Source organism: Mirounga angustirostris, unplaced genomic scaffold (genome assembly GCF_029215605.1).
Source record: "Mirounga angustirostris isolate CCGP_5_RB_7025 unplaced genomic scaffold, mMirAng1.0.hap1 SCAF_16, whole genome shotgun sequence".
Lineage (NCBI taxonomy): Eukaryota > Metazoa > Chordata > Mammalia > Carnivora > Phocidae > Mirounga > Mirounga angustirostris.
The window spans coordinates 15,061,714-15,079,668 of record NW_026991724.1 but is presented as its reverse complement, the minus strand read 5'-3'; the positions used below and the strand labels follow the sequence as shown (position 1 = coordinate 15,079,668).

General features: G+C 47.3%; 1 protein-coding gene across 6 annotated transcripts in view; it reads left to right on the top strand.

Annotated features, from left to right (window-relative positions):
- Positions 1–17,955, top strand: part of ZFHX3 (zinc finger homeobox 3) — a 1,392,145-nt gene that overhangs the window by 1,239,779 nt on the left and 134,411 nt on the right. For all 6 annotated transcript variants that reach the window (XM_064580652.1, XM_054511269.2, XM_064580653.1 and 3 more), the window contains one exon: positions 2,064–2,560. In XM_064580652.1, coding sequence (XP_064436722.1) covers positions 2,064–2,560 — 497 coding nt within the window. The remainder of the gene's footprint in view (positions 1–2,063; positions 2,561–17,955) is intronic.

Genomic DNA, 17,955 nt, shown 5'->3' with positions numbered 1-17,955 from the left:
GGCTCTACAGATTATAGGATTCGAAGCCTTGGGTTTGTTCCTCCAAGGTACCATTCTTGGAGGGTGTTTTGGCTTGCCTGTTACCTTCATTTCACTGCTTCTCTGTGTTGGTCTTCGATTTGCATTTCAAGAGCTTGGAATGGGAATAGGGACTTAACTTCTTCTGTGCATCCGGAGGATTTCTCATTTTTACTCAGGCATCCAACAAGTGACAGCTGAATTTCTCTTTAGCGCAATATTGATGTGTGAGGTTAAATTTAAAAAGTGGGGAAGATTTGATGCTTCAGGTGGTTGGCATCAGAAACAAATATATGTTTGCTCCTTGTCTTACCCTCTGGGCAGTCTCCGCTTTGACTGAACGCCGTGTGTGTTTCATGGCTGCTACCTGGTCTTCGTCCCCATTAAAGGATGGAGCTTTTAGGCTTGTTTTTTTCCTTCTTTTTCTTTCTTTTTTTTTTTTTTCCCCCTTGTTCTAAAAAGAATATCTTAGTTATGGCTCCTCTCCTCAGGGGGGATGGCAAAGGAGAAGACAAGCAGAAAGCTTCCTGAGCCTTCTGGATTGCACGTGCAGAAGATCTCTGTGGCTTGCTAGCTTGTCCACAGGCTTCGAACACGGCCAGACTGCTCAGTAGAACCTGTAACGGATCGTCTCTTAGAGGTGCCTCATGTAGCATAAATAAGAAAATCATTAAAAAAAAAAATCTTTTATTTGATTAGCCACTAACTTGGATTGTAATCAGTCATTAAAAAAAAAATAACCTCAGCCCAACCATATGTAAAAGGTCAAATCTGAGTATCAGTTGGGGAGGGGCAGGAAGGACATAGTAGCTCACGTGCACATGTGTTTGGGGGCGAGGCGGAAAACAGAAGCCAGTGTTGAGCGTTCGGCTCGGGAATGGAGGGAAGACCGCTCTTTCCAAGCCCTTCTCATGATAGAAATGAGTTTGCAGCAGTAATTTCCCACTGGTGATTGAGAGCCTATCCCCACTTTATGCAGGGCAGTGATGAGCTGAGAAGTAACAGGGTGGAGAGGGAGGAGCAGGTCTTCCTCAGACTCTTTTTGGGAACTTCGCGAGCTGACCTTTGCATGTCATTACCCAGCTTGACCCACTTCCTGAACCTGTACCATTTTGGTTCCCTTTTAACCTTGTCCCGCACAACATCTGTGCAGGGGGCTGGGCACTCTCTAGAGGTTCAGTGAGGAGAAGTCTGGACGCCTGCCCTAAAGAGGGATGGGGACACAGGGCTCTCTGCACGTGGCTGACGACAACGGAGAATGTGACATGTCCCGTAGCAGACCTACATTTCGTGCACGATGGGGGCTCAGAAAAAGGGAGTGACCGTATTCTTGGGGACATGTGGGAGGAGCTGGCCCCATTGACAGGCAGGCAGAATATTGACCCGTGGGGTGTGCTGAGGAATTAGGGAGACTGTCCACTCTCCACCGCAGTAGCCCCTAGCCACATGTGGCGATCTAAATGTAAATGGATTAAAAATAAATAAAACTGAAAATCCAGTTTCTTGGTTGCAACTTAGCTGTGGCTGGTGACTAGCCCATCATCGGACAGTGCAGGAAGTTCTGTTGGGGTTGTACTGCTGTAGATAAATTCTGGGCCCGGTTCTGATTTACCACGAAGGCTTCATATCTTAGAATGCAGTTGTAACTATCGTCCAGCTTTTAGGGGTCTGGAGTTTCAGATTCTGTTATGTCCAGTAAATGATGTTTATTCCTATCTTTTCTTGGATCTGAGTGAGGGACTGAATCGAAATATTCAAAAGATTATGGTTCTGGGTGTTCTTTCCCAAAAGAAAAAAAAAAAACAACAACAAACCATAAAGCCTTCTGCAAATTTCAGAGTGTCCGTGGGAAAGATCTGAACACATAAAGTTGATTTTTTGGGGGGGGGAGGGTAGGGGCTGGTGTGCCCAGTTAGTAGCACCTTGCAACACTTTAAATGTGCTCTTTTTTCTCCTCGCACCTGGGTTGGGGGTGGGGGAGGCTGGCTGGTGCTGTGAGCCTGGCCTCTGATGCTCTTCCCCTCTGCTTCTTCCCCCCCCCGCAGTGGGCGGTGAGATCCCCCTAGACATGCGCCTCGGGGGCGGGCAGCTGGTGTCGGAGGAGCTGATGAACCTGGGCGAGAGCTTCATCCAGACCAACGACCCGTCGCTGAAGCTCTTCCAGTGCGCCGTCTGCAACAAGTTCACCACGGATAACCTGGACATGCTGGGGCTGCACATGAACGTGGAGCGCAGCCTCCCGGAGGACGAGTGGAAGGCCGTGCTGGGGGACTCGTACCAGTGTAAGCTCTGCCGCTACAACACCCAGCTCAAGGCCAACTTTCAGCTGCACTGCAAGACAGACAAGCACGTGCAGAAGCACCAGCTGGTGGCCCACATCAAGGAGGGCGGCAAAGCCAACGAGTGGCGGCTCAAGTGCGTGGCCATCGGCAACCCCGTCCACCTCAAGTGCAACGCATGCGACTACTACACCAACAGCTTGGAGAAGCTGCGGCTGCACACGGTCAACTCCAGGCACGAGGCCAGCCTGAAGCTGTACAAGGTAGGGCCCGGGCCGCCTCTGGAAGGCGTGCGTGGGATCGCCGGGAGCTGGGGGCTGGGGATGGCTGGGGACGGGTGACACTCTGTGTCACGGCGGGGTCGGCGACCGGTTGGTGTTGGAAGGGGCGTTGGCACGCGCGTCCTCGTGAAGCTGCAACGTGCTGGCGGCTTCTGGTAGCCGAAGGTTCTCTTTGAGAGCTGCACCATTTTGGAGGGCAGGTTTTATGGACAGAGACGGCAGCCCGATACTTAGCCCCAGACTCTGTCACCTGGCTTTTGTCCCTTACGGTCGTGGCTTTTGTGTACCTTTGTGTTCCTGCGTTGCCCCTTTCCCCCGCGTGCTTCGCACCCTCCTTTTCCGTCTCGTCCCCCCTCCTCTTCCTTTCATCTCGTCTCTCCTGGATGCCCCTGGAGTACGTAGTTCATTTGTTTGTGGATTCATTCATTCATTCATTCATTCATTCATTCATTCATTCAGCAGATTTATATTGAGCACCTACTATATGCCAGGTCTTGTTCTGGGCACATGGCTACCTCCATGCACAAAGTAGACCAAAAAAAAAAAAGCCTGCCCTCATAGTGCTTCTGTTCTCTTGCAGGGAGATGGGTGATAAACACAATGAATAAATTACATAGTTGACTACAGGGTCCACATGCTATGGGAGAACTTAGGGTCCGGTCCGTTAAGGGGGCTCCTTTGTTCTTTCTCCCTTTACTTCCTTGTTCTGTGCCCCCTTTCTATTCCTTATATTTACATTTCCCCTCTCTTCCCCTGGGCTTCTCCCATCCTCCTCCTCTCCCTCTGTCTTCTCTTCCTTCCTTCCTTCCTTCCTTCCTCCCTGCCCCTACCCTTCCCGCCCCCCTCCAGTCTCTCTCTCCGGTGAGGAGGAGGTGCTCACATACTGTAAATAGTCCTTTCACTTGCGAGGCAGAATTGCTCCAGACGTTTCTATTGATTTTCACTGGACTTAAAGCCTCACCTTTTTCTCTAATCATCCCATAATGGCTTTAGTATGAACAATCAGGTACAAATCGCCATAAATCTGCCCAGCCTCCTCCCACATGCCGTCCACACCCTCACTCTTCCCTTTGCATTTTCTCCCTTCTATCATCAGCCTCTCCCTCCCCTCCCCCCCCGCCCACCCCCCTTCCCTTTCACACCAGTTCCCACACTTTTGGGCGAGGGAGCCTTTCTGTTGACCCTGAGCTAGTTTAATCCCCTTTCTACTCATGGTGATTTTAAAGGGAGACTCCCAAGTAAGGAGGACTTCAGGTCCTTTCCCTATATCCGTCTCTGCCGAGATTGATAACTGTGATTCATTTTACAATTGGTCGTCTTCAGCTTGGTGGGAGGCCTGTGTAGCGTGGATAAGAAACTATTTTATGGAAAGGAGGAGAAAGCAGAAATGAGGTGGTGGGACTAGAAGGTTCTGGATTTGACTGCTGACCCCAGCATGGATGGGCTGGCATGGTGCAGTGGGGAAGGTCTGAACACCAAGCAGCCAACCCCCTTGTTCTAAGTGAGCAAGAACCTCACTGGATGGCTTAGTTTTGGGCCACCCTTGAAAGAAAAGGCTCCTAGTGGTCAGTTGAAGTTAGAGGTCTCAGGCGGCTGTAGGGTGGTGCTGATGTCCAGAAAACCTGATGGAAAACCCATAGAAAAAACCTGTTTCCAAAGGACCTGACTGAGCAAAATTAGTTCAAAGTACTGTGTGTGGCCATGGAAGATTGTATGCAACTTTGATGAGGGTTGTTTAGAAGTGGCAAGAAGCCAGCCTCTTCCATCTGAGGGGAAAAAAATGTCCTTTAGATGATAAAACGTGCATGGTGGTGATTAACTCTCCACGCTGCATCCTCCCATAAGAGTATACCACGCCCTTGGCTTTGCTTCTGAAGGACCTGGAACCTGGAGGATTCACCGAGATGATCCCTTTTTGGTCCCCAAACCACCTTCATGGGTCACACCTAGCAAGTCAGGTTGAGGCGGTTTCCTGGGTGGGTGTCAGGGAGGCATTTTTTGTGTTTCCATCTGTGTTTTGCTGAACTGTGGACCGTCCTCCTCTCTGGCCTTATTTTTCTTTCTCTCTCTCTCTCTCTCTCTCTCTCTCTCTTTTTAATTCAAAAGATGGGGAAAACTCCTACTGAAAAAAAGGCAGCGCCGGTGGAAGGGCCGTAGATACTGGGTGCAGGATAGAACTTGGGAACCAGCACCCAAAGGAGAAGTCCCCTAACAGTGCGCTTGGCTGGCACAACCCCGGGGGTGAACACCCCCCCACATTCACAGCAGAATTCCCTGTGTCAGGAGCCGTGGGTCATTAGTCTGGTCTCATTAGTCCTTGGGTAATGAATGTCCCTTGGCTCGCGGTGGCTCTGCTGTGGGGGCGGGGAGCTCTCAACCACTCCTGAATGACACAGCGATGGGCTTATTCCAACACATGCACCAAGCCTTTCTGTCCTGCAGTGTGACTAAGACAGACTTCTCCTGCCACTGAGGGGGCTCTCTGTCCTGGGGTGTCACGAGTCTGTAGATTTGGGGTGGGGACTGGAGGTGGTTGAGAGTCAGTTTTTCTGTAGGCCCTGGTGTGGCCTGTAGTAAATGGAGATTGATTGCATGTTATTTTTCCTCTTGCTAATGTAATCCATTAGCCCAGCACATGCATAATCAGTTTAGAGCACAGTTAACTGGATGTAATCGAGTTCTTTACTGTCTGCTAGAGAAACAGCTCCAGATGCTGCTGACCTGGGGAGGGCACAAGGCTTCTCACACACAGCCCTCCTTACTCACCCCTTCCCCAGGTCCCACCCTCACCACCCCCTCCCTCTCCCCCAACAAAACCCGTCCTGGTCCTCACCCTGCCCCATCCTGGTTCCTTGGCAAAGTATTCATTACTGGTCAGGGAAAGTTCCAGACTTGCTTTCTGCTGCACCTGCTCAAGCAACCATGGTGGAGGGGACTTCCTAATGGGTCTCCCAGCCCTCTCTTTCAACTGAGGTCTTTATTCCCTCCTCCTCCTTTTTCATGTTGGAGGAGACAGAACAGCCGTCTCAAGAGATGCAAGCAGAGGCGTAGCTTTCTGGTGTGTCGTTTGACCTCACCAGTCCAGAGTCCCTTCCCTTGGTGTCATAAATGCTGGGACAGACGTGCTGTATTAAGACTGAGATGTCTGAAAGCATGAGCTAATTTCTAATCCGGCCCGAGAGAGGGTTTTGTTAATCCAGTACCCTTATTCCACCTCCCCAGAGAAGAACAGAAACGAACAAAGAACCCTGGTGATGGTATCAGCCTTGCATGGAATTGTCAGGTTTTGATTGTGTGAGAGCAGTTTTTAAGTCAAGATTCACGTTCAGAGAATTCTTCCTCCCTGCCTCCTAGAAGTGGAGAGGAGTGTTTGGGGTGGGGGCCGGGGGGCGGCTGGAGAGCCCCAGGCATCAGATGGAAGCTGTTTGCTTTTCTCCGGGCCACTAGGTCACTTTGTGAAACATGATCAAATTCCTTGACTGGTTTTTTTTGTGTGTCTTAAAGAGTGGTGGGCTCTGGTCCAGCTCTTAGTGGTCCTCTGCCCATATCCTCACACCTGCTGTTACTGGGCACTGTGACTGATTGACCCTGTGGGAAGCCCAGCAGGCTGGGTTCTTGGTTTCTGTCTGCAGTGATCCATCTGAGCCAGAAAGGAAGTGTGTTGTGAGGAAGATACTTGTCTCTCTTTGGGGCTTGAGCTCCAGAATGTGAATTCCACACCTTTCTCCCTTCCCGTGTAAGTGATCACTCCTCTCTCTGAGGACCTGCCCACTCCCCCTCTCCCTCCACCCATAGAGATGTGGGGTGCTCTTGCTTACCTTGAGCAGGGGAGCGACAGATACTGACAGATGCCTGCCCTGTGTTCTTCTCCATGCTCACGTAGGTCCTGAGTCCCCGGTGTGTGGGTTCAGAGCTAGTGTGGGCCCTTTGGCGTTTATCTGGACTTCCCTGCTATGTGGCGTCCATGATGAGCTCTCTGAAATTTGTAGTGTCTTCTGCTTGGGGGGAGAGAGTGCAGAAAGGACAGTTGGAGATCAGTGCACACCTGCCAACTATTAGAATCTGGTTTTCCCTTTGATATTTTTCTTCACCTGAGAGTCATTGGACTGGAAATCCATCGACCTTAGCAGATAGATGAAGACCCCACCAGAATCTGTTACTCAAAGAGTTCCCAGCCGAGATGCCTTTGATTGGGTATGATATGAAAGCCTGAAGGTTTCATATTAATCTTAAATTATACACAAAGGAGGTCATCTCCCACGGAGTTGTGTCTGGGCCCCACGTGAGCTGCCGTGGGCCAGCTTGGCAGAGGGTGAGACACCAGCTCTACTTGGCTTAACGTAGGAGGTAGACTGTGGCACCATTTGACTCAAAACACACACCCACCTTCTCCACACAGTGGACTTGAACACTTGCCACCCTACTGGGATTCTGCAAGGTGAGAGGAAGTAAGAAACCCTCCATCAGGCTCTGCATGACTTGAGCATCCATCTTCCCTGTTCTTTCCCTGACTCATAAACTTGTTGGGGCTCTCTCCCAGCAGGGCCATTAAATTCTTCCTAGGGTGGATGGACAGATCAGAAGATACAGAACAAATCCGACAAAGATTTCATTGACAGTCTGCATTCTCCGTGCTCCTGTATGGTTACACCTGGGGGGCGGGCTGTCCTAGGAAGACAGCTGCACGCTTCATGCCTACAGGTGGTGACTGGGAGCCTTTGTCTTGCTTGGCAAGCAGAAAGCTTAAATCCTCTGGTGACCCTCGCCTCCCTCCCCGTCCTCTCCTCCCCGGCTCTGCGACGTGTTGGAGGCTCTGGTGCAAGTGTCATCTGGTTTACATCGTCATTCTGGAACCAGTTTCCTCAGAACTTATTTTCTCATTACTTTGACTTTTTTTTTTTTTTTAAGTGCATACTTTCGCCTTCTTCTTCCATACCTTGGTGCCTTCATCCAAAAATGAAAGGAGGGGAATGTTTTCCTGTGGCTGATTTAGAAGGTGTGAAAAGCCAGATGTTTTGGTAAATTTTAGCCCAGTTCGTCTCCATGCCCTCCATCTCTGAGAGCAAGCAGATGGGCATCTGAAGTTCATGTCCCTCCCTTGATTCCTGGGTCCACGGATGTGGACCGCTGGGAGACTGCACGTGGGCCCCGTGGCCATTCCCGGAGAGCCTGAGTTGGCTCTCGTGGCATTTCTGACCACCAGTTAGCTTAAAGGGTTCTCTAGGAAGATGGAAAGGTCAGATCTTTTTTGGAGGGAGTTACTCCTTCTCTGCTGTGGTCACTGTGGCCGTGATGTTGCCATTGTGTGCAGTGGGAATGCACTCTCCACATTTCTCTGCGGAGGCTCCTTGCCCTCCCTTCCCATTAGAATCGTCTCACCCACCTTGATCAGTAGCCCCCTCTCCTAGCCCACGCGTATTACTTCATTCAAAACGTCCGTTCAGCGGATTGGCTGGCTTTATGCACAAGATCTGCCCGCATCCCTGTGATTCTAGTCTTATACACACCCTCATGTCGAGAAGGTAAGGTCATTGTTACCTTCTGGCTCCACACTTTAGATACCCCTCAACTGATATCTTACCCGATGTGCCTAGTTTTAAAAAGTCCAGCACTAAATATGCCACCACTGAACCACTGTGACACTAATGCGCCTTTCTTTTTTTTTTTTAATGCTTTTAATGGTTTTGTTTTCTCTCTTTTTGTTCCAGATCTTTTTTTTTTTTTTTTGTGCTTGGTAAAGAGCTGATAAGACCCGTTTAGAACATTATTGTATTCTTAATTATTTCTTACTAGACTGGCATTCCATGTTTACCTCAAGTGTAAGTTGGGTCCCTTATATTTTGCGGTAAAAATAATTAGTATGAATAATGTATGTTCACTGTAGGAAATTTGAAAAATTCAGGGAAGTACTAGAGAAAGTAAGTATCCACCTAATCCTACCATGCAGTAACGTATTTTTATTTCCTTCATTTTGTGTATAACAGGCATTTTATAGAAGTGGAATGATATTGCATGTGTACAGTATTATACCTTTCTAATATGTTATAATATCTTTAAGTAAATAACTTTTTAAGTGAAAGCCCTTTTTCTGCTCTCTGGAAGCATATCACTGTTAGGTTTAGATTATATCCTTTTAAGCTCTTCTCTGTGCTTACGCCAATAGAAATGCATACACATACATACTATTCCCTTAAAAAACCTTTATAGACACATTTTGTGCTCTGAGCTTTTTTTTTTTTCTTGTAACTTTTGATCCTGAAAATCATTTCAGGTCAGTACATAGAGATCTAGTTCATTCTTTTTTATGGCTACATAGTATTCCCTGTCATGAAAGCTTACCAACAGGAACTCTTCATTCCTTTGCTACAGGTTTACCAAAAATCATTTGTCTTTGCAGTTTAGGAGTTGTAAAAAAAAAAAATAATAATAATGCATAGCATTTAGGAAAAAAATCAGTACAGAGTACCATGTTGTGCAAAAAAGAAGAGAAACAATAGAAGGCAGATAGTCTCACTGATGTGCAGGGAGGTTATCTGCGGTGTTCTGATCGTATACACAGTGAGGTAGGGAACAGGTGTGTGCATAGATCTGTCTATACTTGTGCTGTCCCAAGAAGGGGGAGGAGGGTCACTGGATTCCGAGATGTAATGCCAGCAGATATTTTTTACTGCCTCTTCCGACAGAAGGTGACCCATTTTTCCCCCCTCCCTATTAGGTGATGCTCGAAGCCCCACGCAATGACCAAACAGTGACCAACATCGTGTTAGTTTTCTGTTTTCGTTGGGTTGGCAAAACTGTTACAACACGGATCTCCTTAATTATTAGATAGGGTGAACATTCTTTCATGTATTTATTGGCCATTTGCAGTTCTTTGGCAGCTTTCCTGTTCACAGCCTTTGCCCTTTGTCTTTCCTGGTTCTTTTTTCTGAATGATTGGCAAGGGCTTCTGGCGTATCGGGGTTGAAGTCCCTGCTGTGCTGTGCTGGGGACGTTGCCGTCGTTTCTCTGGTCTTTTGTTCATGTTTGACTTAGCTGATGAGGCATTTTCACCTAGAGGAAATTTTCGTTTGTATGATGTCTGGTCTGTGCATCCTTTTCTTTATGTTTCTAGCTTTTCTCTTTTCCCAAGGAGGCTCTTTCTTGGCAGTATTATGAAATTATAAAAAAGAATAGCCTCCTATACAGCATTCATTATAATCCAGGTCCTCTTACACTAGCTTTACATATATTAATTGATTTCCTCATCTGTTGATGAGCCTGTTTTCAAGTGGGGAAAGCAAGGCAGAGAGAGGTTACAGGTCACAAGCTAGTGAGGGCTGTTGGAGTGAGTGTTCAGACCCAAGCGGGTTGGTGCTACTTGACCGATATTTTTCTTCAATACCTCTTCCCTCTGCTTAAGTCTTTAATCCCTGAGAAATCTGTTTTGTGTAGGGTGCATTGTAAGGACTCTGTTTTTCTGCATTGTATGATTTAGGACTGTATTTTCTTTCAAAGTGGATTGTTGATCGTCCCACAATTTCTTAAATAACCATCCTTTCCTAGCTGATGTAAAAAGCCATATTTATCGTCCCCTTTTCTCTAAGTCTTACAGAGCTGATTTAGATCAGTCTGAACGTATTTACAGAGTATTGTTTGTCCAAAGCGCTGTGGAAGGAAAAGAGAGAACAGACAGAGTTCTCTTCTCAAGACATGGAAAGTCCTGTGGATGAAATTTCTTCCTCCGACCTTTTCATGTTTCTCTCCAGCCTCTTCCCCAGGGTGAAATTTTTTGGATTAATTACCTTCATCAAATTCACTAGGATGAGGGAGTCTCCAGGAGAGACTGGGGTTTGGGAGAGGGGCTGAGTTTCTTACAGTTCCTTCATGGAGATACTCATCAAGTATCTTTGAAAAAAAAAAAAAAGACCGAGAACAAATATTGAAACTTCTAGAAGTTCTCTTTCCTGAAGTTCTTATTCAGATAACAAGGAGACAGCCTGACTCCGTCCACATAGTTCCAGTATAAACTGTTTTCAGCTACTGGTGGTAAGTTTCCTTTTGGATTCCAAAGGTGTGCTGAGCTCCTGATTCTGGCTGAGGAGCAAGGAGGTCTCCCTTCAGATAATCTAATAACTACCACATTGTCAAAATACTTGAAAGCCTCCAACCTCCCAGTCCTCAAGCCAAAAGCCCTAGATCTTCTTGTGAGAGGAAAATCTCTAACTGTCCGTCCCCTCCAGCCATGTAGAGGGAAAAGTCACACTTGGGGAATGCTTTGCAGGAATGTCATCTGCTGCCCCAGGGGGTGCTCTGTAACCCTGAGGAGAATTTTGCTGCGAAAATTCCATTGCCTCCACATTCCAGAATAATTCTATGTGTTACCGTTCTAGGTAAGCCTAGTCTAACAGGAAAGCAGTGCCATAGAATGGGACAAAGGTACAAACCCAATTTCCAGTCCTTCCAACTTGCTGAGGACCTGGTTGAAAAGGGCACATTTGAATACATCTAGTTCCAGCAGGTGTTTCTGGGGTTTTTTGTTTGTTTGTTTTGAAAGGGAAATTGTAAATGAACAATTAAGTATTGTCAGGAACACTGTCAGGAACAGGCAAGAGTTTTTAAATAATTACACAGTACCCTGAACCGTAGTCTTAATTCTGTTCTCGACATAACTTGAAACTACAAATGCCCTGTAAGTGGGGTGGGAAAGGCTGTTACCGTGAACACTTAGCAGTGAGTCATTTTTTACTTTAATATTTAATAAAATTAGGTTTCCATCACTTGTTTAAAAAAAAAAGGTGATCAGCATATAGGGTGAAAGGTAAAAATGTTGGACAGAAAATCTGTTGCTCACAGAAATGTTGGACGTTATTGAAACCAGGGAGGGACATGGGGGTGGTGACCCCGAGGAGAACTGAACCCACCACAGCAGAAACCTCCAGGTAGAGTCCCCAAATTTGGCGAAGAAAAATGTGGAATGCCCAATTACATGTGATTTTCAAACAACAAATAATGTCTTAGTTATAAGTATATCTTATATGCTGTCATTTCATGTACTTCTCTGAAATTCACATGTAACTGGGCATCCTGTGTTTTATCTGGCAACCCTTCCTCTGGATGGTGAAGAAACTCTTTCATAGCGTTCTGCCAATAGGCTCGACAGGAGCATAAAGAGAGATAAGTGGCTTCCTTGTTGGTAAACCTCTTCCCCCGCCCCCCCCCCCAGTGATTCCCAACAAAAGAGGAAAATTACAAATGCCTCTAATGATGATTTCCAATTTTTGTTATTTATAGAAAACTGTCATATCAGATTTTCACATTTTCTACATTAAATAAAGTGCTTTCCCTATAATGAAATCTGAAATTTTCTCCAGAGCTATTTGTTAAAATTTGCTTTTCAACAATTTTTTCATTATTTCCTTTTCCTGAAGTGCTTTCATGTCATACAGCAAGACAGACGTCACACTGCCCCATTGAATCTCTGTGCAACTGTACCAGATGCTTCAGTCTCCCTGCTCATGCTCGGGATTCTCTGGCCTCCCTGTGCACCTGTTATTTATATGTAGGTGAGAGAAATTCCCAGTGCTTGAGCCCCAGCTATTGTACAGCGAAGACCCCAAGCTCTTACCGTCCAAAGGATGCTAATAGGAATTGCTGAGAGTAGATTTGAACTGGGACTAATCATCAAGAATAATCAGGGAACTTTCTCTAGGGCCCACGTCTTCATCCTTTAAAAGGCAAACTAGTTAGAAGGTTAGAAATGTTTATCTACCAAGAGTGTTTGGTTTGTAACCTGTTAATTAGCAGGGCAGGTTCTCGGACCCAGAACGAGGGCCTCCAAAGCATATCTGGTCTCTTCAGTCAACAGTTGTAGCCGTCCTGTCGTCTGCCTGGGACGTTCTGTGCATTGGCCTTGTGGAAGGAATTTCTCACCCGCTTGCTGTGCCTGTTGAGTCTTGCTCTCTGGTGACAAGCTCTTTCTTGAGGATCGTTGGGCCTTTGTAACCACACCTGAGCCGACATCTTGTAGCAGGTCGTCCTCGTTTCCTTGTCCCTCAGAACAAGGCCGAAGACCAGGCACAGGCACTGGTGGTTCTCTGACGGCAGATGTCCCTGTACCTGTCACGTTCATTGGCTTTCCTCTTGCTGGTTCAGACTCCCGCACTTAGGACAACATTCCCCTGTGTGGTCTCTGGGACACAAGTGAATGGGGAGAGAATTTCTCCCTCTGGGTCAACAACGTGTATTGAGTGCCAATTTCGTGCTGAGCTCCAGATAGGACTTTGTGTGGACTCAGGGTAATGAATCTTCAACACGGTTTTTTTGAAAAACCCATTTTGTGTGGGGCTGTCTCTGTGAGCGGCGTGTGCTGGGGCGTGTTTTGCCTCCAGTGCCTGTGCTTGGTGGTGGCGATGGCCGCGGACCCCGCTCATTTCCGTGAGCAGTCCACGTTGGCCTTGCTTCTCAGTCCGCATCTTGTCCAGAGAGGGCCCTTTGGCCAAGCCAGGGGGACATGAGCAGAGACCAGGCTCTGAATTAGGAGAAGATTATTCTTCCAGAAACTTGGGGCAAACAAGTCCGAATCTGTGTGGGGCCGGAACCTTTTCCTGACACCTTCTTATTCCTTTCTGTCTTCTTCCAGCCCCCAAAGCAGGAACAATGACAAAACCCACCACAGCCTGGTGATACCTGTGCTTCTTTGACAGCCGAGGAGGACAGCCTCCCGAATGACCTCACGGCTGTTCTAGGGGGATTCTGTGGCCTGTTCCTGTCAGGGGGGCACTGGCATCACCAGGCTAGTCGTTGACTGAGTGGTCTTGGTGCGCACACGTCAGTTGCACCCAGTTCATCCTTGGCTCTTACGTAGATGCATCTCAGGGCCTTTGGGACAGTGGGAATGATGATGTCGGGCTTTTGTGTTGGTTCCCTGTGGTCCTTCCGAGTCCCGTGGGAGGAGTGCATATGTGTGGGGGAGAGAGAGGGCCACCCCCAAGGGCTCCCCTTCTGCTCTGGTGTCCCCCACACCAAGGTGGTTTTCAGCCTCCACTTGGCCTTCATGTTTCTGTATTGCTTGCTTCTGCCACCTCTCTTGTTTTTTGAAAATGCGTAAGGATAAGAGGAGCTGGGGGAACATTCCGAGGCTCTTCCAGTCAGCCAAACCGAGAGGCGTGGGTCCCGGGACTGCCATTTCCTCGGTATCCTAGACATTAGTCAGCGGGTGTGACTACAGCCAGCTGTGGTTGAGGAAGCGCCGTGGGGAGCCATGTGGCTGGGGGCATCTGCCTCTGTATGTGTTCGCTTTCTGGTTCTCAGATTAGAATCTCACCGTTGTTATTATTTTTGCCCAGACTGGGTTCCCATTAGTGATGGCCACAAACTGCCAGGATAGGAAGGCCGCATGGCTTCTACAGGGACAAGAAATCTGTACTTTGTCCAGTAATGTGTCCATTGTCAAATCCATACCCCGCTCTGCCCATTTCCATGATCTCGCTGTCATACTGTGCACCCCCGAGCCTTTGGTGCTTGCAGTTTATCCAAAGTTCATACTTTTCCTCTCTGATGTTGTGGCTCCCAGAGGACCCCAGAACTCCCCTCGGTGCTCCAGATGCAGTCACGTGCTTTTCTTCTTTGCCTGGCCTCTTCTTTATTCCTCTTGAAGTGTGGCATGCGGAATAAAATCTCACCTGAAGAAGTCTCGGCAGTGACAAAGCCCAACTCCACTGAGGGGAGACTAATTACACAGCTAATTAATCCACAGATGTCACTGTAAGTGCTCCTTTCTTTAAATGTGGATACACACATCCCACATGGCTGACATGGGCTTTTTTTTTTTTCCTTTTTTATCGGACTTTAAGGACGAGTATCTTTCCTGCCCCACCTTTATGCTCTAGTGCCATGGCCCTGCCCGTGGTCCCCTTCCTGGCTTCTCTTCTGTCACATAATGGTAAATACTGGCTTCCAGGGCTTGGCCCAGGTGCCCTCCTTTCTTCTGTGTGTAACTCTTCCCGAGTGTCTTGTTTACTCCCACGCTCTTAAACTGCTACCTTCTGCTGGCCCTTGAATCTGAGAGCCCTGAGCTCTCTCTCTATCTCCTTCCCCCGTAGGATGTTTCCAGCCGAATGTCTGATCATCAACTCCTCAGACTCAGCATGGTCTAGAGAGAGGGCCTGATGACCGTAACCCCCAAACACCCTTCTCCTGTAGGCTCCCCCATTTTGCGGAGGGCCACTGCCAGACTACCATTGGCTCAAGCCAGTAAGCCGGATGTGGTTTGTGGGCCACTCTTCCTTTCACTCCCTGGGGCCAGACTATCAGTAAGTCCCGTTGGCTCTACCGTCAGACTGTTTTTACCGCCCACCCCATTGTCTCTCACTGTGTCAGTTCTCTCCTTGCTCCTGCTTTTGCCCCTTACAACCCACTATATACAGTGATTTTATGAAGAGGAAAATCAGATCATAGCACTTCCCTGCATTGACCCAACAGTGGCCCTCCACCCGACATAAAATAAAAGCCAAACTGGTGACTCTGGCTTATAAACCATTTTGTTATCTCCGCTCCATGCCAGCTTCATCTTGTAACACCCTGCCCTTTGCCCGCTACATTTCGGCCACACTGGCCTCCTTTCTCTACATTCAGTATGCCACGCTTGCACCTGCCACAGGGCCTTTGCACCTGCGGCTCCACTGCCCAGAATGGGCTTTCCTGACCTTGGCATTCAGCCATCATTAAGTGTCTGGTCCTCCAGGAGGCTTTCCCTGACTGTCTGCTCTTCACTTCACCCAAGTTTACTCGTCTGCATCAACAGTTATTACCTATTTTTCTTGCTTGTTCATGTATTTGTCTCCCAAAAGATCAAGGACCATGGTTGTTTTCTTAGTGGCTATATCCTTGGTTTTTAGGACAGTATCGGTCACCAGCCTAGGAAGCGTTTATTGGAGTGACAAAAGTACTAGCAGAACGTGCGTATGGTTTCTCTCCCACCCCACAGTATGGTCTAGCAGCCCTGTCTGAGCAACTTGGCATTTACAATTGAGAGTCCAGAAGCGTATGTTGGTGTAAGCCGAGGACATTGCAGAGTTGTTCATAGCCACGACATTTACCCTCAGTTTTGTGCAGAGCTATACTCCTGTATTGGCCCACTGAGAAACGGTCCTGATACCGGTATCCCAAAATTCTGCCGATCCAAATCACAACGCTTTCTACTCAGGGGTCAGAGAGGTAGATGTTGTGGTAGAAAAATTAATGGTGCTTTGCCCCTTTTACTTCATATTATGGTCCATTTTTATAGTAGTCTTTCTCCTCCACTTGGTTATAAGACTGTCAACAGCAGGATCTGTTTATCCTCATCCAACTTTGTGTCCTTCCCAGTGTCTTAAAGATGTTAGATAGACTCTTAAGTGTCAACTGAAGATTTAATACCCAAGGACGGAATCTTAAACATAGAAACGTAAAGATTAGTTTTAGCCCTGAGAAGCCTGCTCTTACTTCTTTAGAATCTTCTCTGCTCTGTTTACTCCCCCTCTCCCTGGGCAAATGTCCGTGTCTAAATGATGCTAATTAGTCCCCGATCTGGTTGTCCCCAAGAGATCCATGAGCCTGGTGGCAGAATACATTCCCAGTAAGAGAGGAGCTGCCGTCAGCTTCTGTCCTCTGCCTCCATGTTCAAGCCGCACACCTTTGAGCACCTTCTCTGAGCAGGACTGTGTACCACCTTCTTCAGGACTGTGGTCCTAAACTTGGTAAATTTGGTTGACTGTGATTCAGAAATCATGATTTTTGATTTGTGATCTTGATTACGTGATTTCACTTCGGTGACTCAGCTCATACATAGATTTTGTATATATCACTGAAACAAAAGTTTTATAATTCGATTTTATCCTAAAAACCTGTGCTTCATATTGATACTTACTGTTTTTTCCTGTTGTTTTACACAAGTGTTGGTTCTGCCCACTGCGTTGGTTTGAAGATCCACTCAGGCAGTGATGCTCAGCCCAGGGAGCTTTAAAAACAAATGGGCAGGCCTGGCCCGACCCAGCCCACAGAGGTTCTGATTTAGTTCCTGGCCGGCTTCTCATGTGTAGCCCTGGGTTGAAAACCATCGCAGCAATGGATCACAACCCACAGTTTGGAAAACAGTGCTATGTCAGGTACAGAGGGGAGTTGATCATTCAGTAAGAAGAGTCAAATGTGGACACAGGTTGTCCAAGTCCTCAGGGAGGTTCGGGGGAGGGAGAAATCTCATCCACTTGGTTAGATCAGAAGAGACCTCCTCAAAGAGAGGGCCGTTGGACTTTGGGCAAGATTTGAAGACAGAGCACGTACAGAGATGGGTAAGCCAGACAAGGGCCAATTCTTTTCTCCCTATCAAACCTGAGGCCATATTATTAACCTCATTTTAGGAACTAGTGTTTCCTCTCATGCATTTGTGGTTACTGTACCTCTTCAAAGAAAATCAGCTATGAGCTAAACATCTCATACTAATAACTCACTGGAATTGGGGGTCTGCTCCATATGATCTGTTGAAATAATAAAAATATGAAAAAAATACCCTGTAAACAAATACAGAACTCCCATTGATGCTGTACATGCTGAAGTATATACAGTCTGTGGTTTACTTCACAATGCCTTACAAAGGGAAGCTGCATTGAAAGACGGATAAAAGAGTGGATAGATGGGGTGCCTGGGTAGCTCAGTCGTTAAGAGTCTGCCTTCAGCTCAGGTCATGATCCCAGGGTCCTGGGATCGAGCCCCTCATCGGGCTCCCTGCTCAGCAGGGAGTCTGCTTCTCCCTCTCCCACTCCCCATTTGTGTTCCCTCTCTCGCTGTGTCTCTCTCTGTCAAATAAATAAAATCTTTAAAAAAAAAAAAAAAAGAATGGACAGAAATGCAGCAAAATATTGGTTTTAGCATCTGGGTGGTGGATATAAAATTGTCTACTACGTGATTTTTTCCAGTTCTTCTCTGTAACTGTAAATGTTCATAATACAGCATGGGGGTAAAATACTAAAATCTAATGGTTAGGTGTTCTTTAGCTCAACCATGTAGAAGCTTTGTGTTCAAAGTGAGTTCTCTTCTCCACCCCCACTGTCTTCCTCTTTGCCTTCCCAGGCCATGGGGAGAGTAATATTGATGTTCTGTTGTATCTCTGAAGACAGGGCTCAGGTGAGTTATTTCTGGTTTTTTTCCGGACCAGGGCATGTATTTCACTGGAGGCAGGAGCATGCCCAGTTGAGAGCCCTCAAATCACTGCAGGAGAGGTGGTGGGAGTCCCAACAGTTCTGGGCCATTCCAGAAATTTCAGATGCCCACTAGATGCCAGGCATTGAAAACTCTAAGACGAGATGTCCAGATGCATTAAGGGAAGCCGGGGCTGTTCTTGGAGTTTCAAAGAGAGAAAGTCT